Source organism: Penicillium waksmanii, assembly GCF_028829765.1.
Source record: "Penicillium waksmanii strain IBT 27052 chromosome Unknown utg000008l:1.0-5622682.0:1.0-5626561.0, whole genome shotgun sequence".
Classification (NCBI taxonomy): Eukaryota; Fungi; Ascomycota; class Eurotiomycetes; order Eurotiales; family Aspergillaceae; genus Penicillium; species Penicillium waksmanii.
In genome coordinates this window covers 107,134-113,133 of record NW_026643254.1, presented here as the reverse complement: position 1 = coordinate 113,133, position 6,000 = coordinate 107,134, and the positions used below count along the sequence as shown (strand labels likewise).

The window sequence follows — 6,000 nt, the reverse complement described above, 5'->3', positions numbered from 1 at the left end:
GCGCCGCACTGCACATCAACAGAGGGACCCACTGGTCCGGCCCCGTTATCACCAGCTCTCACCCTCAACCCTCACTCACCACTAGCCCTCACCATCAACACACCATCACCCTTCATCAACACACCATCACTCACTGTCGAAAATAACCCTCACCCTCAACTAGGGGTGCACACGGTACGATATCGTCGGATTTTCGGCCTCTTGGACGGTATACCGTACCGTCGAAAATCCGACGATATTTACGGAATATCGTACCGTCCATATAAGCACCTGCGGTACGGTCGACGATAAATATCGTCGAAAAAATAGGGGGACGGTACGGTCGACGGTACGATATCGACGGTATCCGACGGTATAACGATATCGTCGAGTATTACCTAATAGGCGGATGAGCCCTCGTGAGTGGCTCGAAATTTCACCGGCCACGATCGCTGTCAAAACCATCAAATTCAACAGCACCACGACGTCCTGCATCGCTCAAAAATACAATAATAACAAAATCAGCCTCTATTTCCTATCTAGGCCTAGTTTTTTTACCTTCCAGCGTCATGTGTAGACAATAGTTGCGTGTTGACTACGGTTGTGCTGCGGAGGTCAGATCTCCGCTACGTCAACCCTACCACAATACCCCGAATCGATCAAAAACACAATTAAAAACAAAATAGCCTCTATTTCCTATCTGGGTCTAGCCTTTTACCTATATTAACCCCTATACCAGATGCCCTATACCCTAGAGACCCCACATTTCCAATATAACTCTGTAATATGAAGTCTTTATCGCACTTTGAAATTTTTACTATTCTCTTGACTGTTATGGCTTCATTACCACGACCGCAGCGTACTAATACGCAGCGTGATTATCTAGCCCTGAACTATGGCTATGAGGATAATGTGCCAGACGAAGATCAATATTCTGATTTTCCTAGCCAGGCTACCCCCTTTTCAGATAGCTTTGAAGCTATTCAGAACGACCAAACTGATCTAAGTTTTGATCAAATCCTCCCATCAGAATCTGCCTCGCAGACTATTCGAACAGATCCCGATACTTCGTCATATCTGAGTGCAGTCTCTCTACCATCAATCCAAAAACGACCTCGTAAGACTATAGCTGAAAGCCAGTGGTTATGGGGTCATTTTGATATTGAATTGATTAATCGTCCCTGGATGACTCGTGCTAAGAAAGCAAAAGCCAAAGATCGTCTTATCAACTGCAAAGAATGCAATTGGGAAACGTCTGACTCTGCTCGATCAGGATCGACTAAGAATATGCAGCTTCATCTTGAAAACCAGCATGCTATTAAAGCACCCCTCTCTCTATCTTCCGATTCAACAAGGCAACCTTCGATTATTGCGGCGTTGAATAAGAAGCCAAAGCTATCAACAATAGCTCAGTTTCAGGAGAATATCCTTCGATGGATAGTCAAGGAAAAGATGGCCTTTACTACTATCGAAGCACCCTCATTTCACCAAATATTCGTCGATTTATCAATTCCGGAGCTTGATATTGCACTATTTTCACGAACTACATTGAAACGAAAGCTTGAAGCGGAATTCAGGCGTCAACGTGAGATATTGAAGATAGAGCTTGCCTCAACATGCAGATCTATTGCACTATCTCTAGATATATGGACAAGCTCAAACCATATCTCGATTATCGGTATTATCGGACACTGGCTTACACCGGACTTTATTTATAAGGAAAGGGTGCTTGAATTCAAAGAGCTACGAGGGACTCATAGTGGTGAAAATATTGCTCAGGCAGTATTTGGTATGCTACAAGAGCTTAATCTTCAGCAAAAGCTACTCACAATTACTGGTGATAATGCCAGTAATAATGAAGCTATGGTTATATTCCTTCACGATCTCCTCAAGACTCAGTGTCAAGAGCCTCAATTCCTTGGTCTTGATAGCTATATCCGTTGTCTTGCTCATATCTTGAATCTTATTGTGAAAGATATCCTTCGTGCATTGAAATCTGGCACAATTCATGAAGCTTCGGAGATCTGTAATCACTTAGATAATCAAGATCTATCTACAGAGAGTGCCCTGTCACGTATTCGAATCCTTGCAATATGGATCAGCCGAAGCAACCAACGACGAGCTTCATGGAGAAGTGTGTGTGCTTTGATGAAGCTTCCTGATCGATATATCCCATGTGATATTGATACACGATGGAATTCGACATTTTTGATGCTAGATACAGCTCTAGAATCACAGCCACAGATCAATCGGTATCTGGAATTGCAGACCGAGCTTCCTCATTTCACCAAGCAAGACTGGCGTCGTCTCTCGCAGATACACCAAGTCCTCAAACGATTTTATAATCTGACACTATTTGTGTCTCGAAAGTATCCTCAAATCAGTATGGCTATCCCAATCTACTACGAGCTTCATGATTTACTTAATCAAGGAGCTGAAAGACAAGGAGTATTTGCGGATATAGATGATGATATTGCGGGTGCAATATATCGTGGGCTTGTGAAGTATGAGAAGTATTATACCTTTATGGATGAGACTGATGCTTATTATACTGCATTAATTCTTGATCCAAGAATGAAGGGTGATCTTCTGCTTCATGAGGTGTCTGGTCATGGGGCTGGACAAATAATTATTGACACGATTCGTGACAATATACGTCAGAGGTATCATCATAAGCCGATTGAAGAAGACTCTATACCCTCTATTGATCCTATACTATTACAGGATCATGATGATCCTGAGGTTAGGATGCTGCAGCGATTGGCACCAATTGCAAAAAAGGTAGTTGGATCTGATATTGATGAGTATTTCACATCACCGCGAATTGATATTAAACCATCTGGGGATCGGGAGTGGTTGGTTAAATGGTGGGGGGGATCGTCGTGATAGTATGCCTCAGATGGCTACAGCTGCACGAGATTATCTTGCAATTCCTGCATCTGAGGTGTCTGTTGAACGTCTATTTAGTGCTGGTCGTGATCTTATAAAGATTCGACGGACGTCGTTGAATGGCGAGACGATGCGAATGTTGATGTTGATGGATGATATTATGTAGTGTTGGGGTTATTGGAAGTTGGTAGAGCCAGTCCCGGATAGGAAATAGAGGCTGTTTTGTTTTTAATTGTCTTTTTGATTGATTCAGGGTATTGTGGTAGGGTTGACGTAGCGGACCCCCAACCTCCGTGGCATAACCGTAGTCAATACGCAACTATTGTCTACACATGACGCTGGAAAGTAAAAAAACTAGGCCTAGATAGGAAATAGAGGCTGATTTTGTTATTATTGTATTTTTGAGCGATGCAGGACGTCGTGGTGCTGTTGAATTTGATGGTTTTGACAGCGATCGTGGCCGGCGTAACAGTTTAAGCGATTCAGCCGTGATCTCAGCGGGCCAGCGGCTTCGGCTGACGTTCGGGCTCGCGCCAAATTAGGCTTAGCTTGGCCGGAATATCTCGGGATAATAGTTATTCCGCTGGCGTTCGTATCATTTTCATGAATAGCTTCGGGATTAGGCTATTTTGACCGCAAATTCGCCGGAATGATCAATATTATAGTATTCAGCAGGCAAAGCAATGCTTTTTTTATTTGAATTCTCTCAATTACCATACTAATTTGTATGGTAAGTCATGGAAAGTTATTCAGCAATAGCATAATAGTAACTAATCCTGGTATGAATATAGATTGGATAAGCTATACTAACATGGTGCAGATATATATATTGAGCACGGGGGTGTGTCATGCCGCAAATAAAGGCCCCTGATTGGCTGACGACGATGACTAAGATCACATGACAAAACCGTCGAGATAATATCGTACCGTCGGGTCTATACCGTTATCGTACCGTCAAGACAACGATATTGACGGTACGGGCAGCGATAAATATCGTCAAAAAATTGAACTGACGGTACGGTGACGATATCGTACCGTCAAAATTTTTTCCCGACGGTACGATATCGGACGGTCGGCGACGGTACGATATCGTTATACCGTCATACCGTGTGCACCCCTACCCTCAACCCTACAGTAGAATTCGAAAACAGTTTCCCCTCCGGACACACATGTGTTGTTTCTCGGGTTTTACCTGTAAAGAAGCTAAACAAAAATAGGATATAACTATAAAATAATGACCAATCAGTTCTAGAATAGTTCACGGCTAGATCATTCTATTGTAAAAGTCGTTTTAATTACACTCTGTGAGAGAAAATCTGAGTCTCCGCAGGGGAAACTGTTTTCGAATTCTACTGTAACACCAACTGTAATCCTCAACACGCACAATCCTCGATGTCCACAATACTCTCGTCTCCCTACATGCGGACAAATTCCGCTGCTACGGCTAGCCAGCAGAGACAAGAATTCACACCAATGGCAACTACTTTGGATTTCAATCGCTGCCCAGATTGGCCACCACGCTATCATACACCGCGATTCCAACCGGCCCGATGACTCAATGCTCTACTTCACGCTACGTGGAAGAAAATGCCCATTGTCGAAAGACAGGGCGTGATTCAAGGCTGCATAAAACTTTACGCGAACAAGGAACATGGATAGTGAACTCTACAAACAGGCTGAATATCATAACACACAAAGTATCCCGGAGGATTCTTGATTCTATCGATTATTTGGAGCAGGTCTTGGCTTCTTCGAGTATCCTCGAATACTAGTCTCTGACACCACGAAGAGGTGCCTGCAATCGCCAGAGGATCAGGACGAGGACCGCGGCGCCACGGGTCGCCTAACAAGCACAAATTTGATAACGCAGGGCTCAAGGCTGCATGGAAGCTCAAGATTATACAATCACAGGGCTCAAGGCTGTGAGGGAGAACTTGGTATCGCAGCGGTCTCCTGCGGAGGTTCTTGGTAACGCAGGCGTCCCTGCGGAGCACATGTTTACAACGCAGGGCTCATTGCTGCGAGGGAGCGCGTTTTTACAGTCACAGGGCTCATGGGCTGTGAGGGAGCACATTTTTACAATCACAGGGCTCATGGGCTGTGAGGGAGCACGTTTTTACAATCACAGGGCTCATGGGCTGTGAGGGAGCACGTTTTTACAATCACAGGGCTCATGGGCTGTGAGGGAGCGCGTTTTTACAATCACAGGGCTCATGGGCTGTGAGGGAGCGCACTCTTACAATCGCAGGGCTCATTGCTGCGAGGGAGAACTTGTTGACGCAGCACTCTCCTGCGGAGAACTTGGTGTCGCAGCGGTCTCCTGCGGAGAACTTGGTATCGCAGCGGTCTCCTGCGGATCTCCCTTGGTTTCGCAGCGTCCCCCTGCGGAGGCTCTTGATGTCGCGAAGGTCCCCGCGGAGCACATTTATACAACACAGGGCTCATTGGCTGCGAGGGAGCGCATTTATACAACACAGGGCTCATTGGCTATGAGGGAGCACACTCTTACAATCGCAGGGCTCATCGCTGCGAGGGAGAACTTGTTGACGCAGCACTCTCCTGCGGGTCTCCCTTGGTAACGCAGCGTCCCCCTGCGAGACAGACTTGATTACGCGGGGCTTTTCCCGCGAAGCACACTTGGTAACACAGAGCTTATCCTGCGAAGAACACTTGGTAACGCAGAGCTTATCCTGCGAAGAACACTTGATATCGCAGAGCTTATCCTGCGAAGAACACTTGGTAACGCAGATCTTATCCTGCGAAGCACACTTGGTAACGCAGAGTTTATCCTGCGAAGAACACTTGGTAACGCAGAGTTTATCCTGCGAAGAACACTTGATATCGTAGAGCTTATCCTGCGAAGCACACTTGATATCGCAGAGCTTATCCTGCTAAGAAAACCCGACTGCCCGGGAGTGTGAGGAGGAAAGTCCTGCTTTTCTTTTCGACGGGAAAAGAGCGTCTTTTATGTCATTTCGGATACGTCCTTCGGCAGCGACCACTTGCGTACATTTTGCCGGACCCAGAGATTTCCACTCGACATTCGCACCGGGCGGTCGCATTTTCGCTGGCCATTGAGGCTGTTTATCAACGTTGAAATAAGAAATTTCAAGAGTTAGGGGTGGAGAGCGG

At 45.7% G+C, this 6,000-nt stretch overlaps 1 protein-coding gene across 1 annotated transcript; it reads left to right on the top strand.

Moving 5' to 3' along the window:
- Positions 1–813: 813 nt before the first annotated feature.
- N7481_008478 (uncharacterized protein) lies at positions 814–2,865 on the top strand (the record flags this gene model as incomplete). The annotated part of the gene is made up of 1 exon (XM_057267697.1): positions 814–2,865. The coding sequence occupies one exon, from the start codon at positions 814–816 to the stop codon at positions 2,863–2,865; it is 2,052 nt and encodes a 683-aa protein (XP_057118374.1).
- Between the last annotated feature and the right edge of the window lie 3,135 nt (positions 2,866–6,000).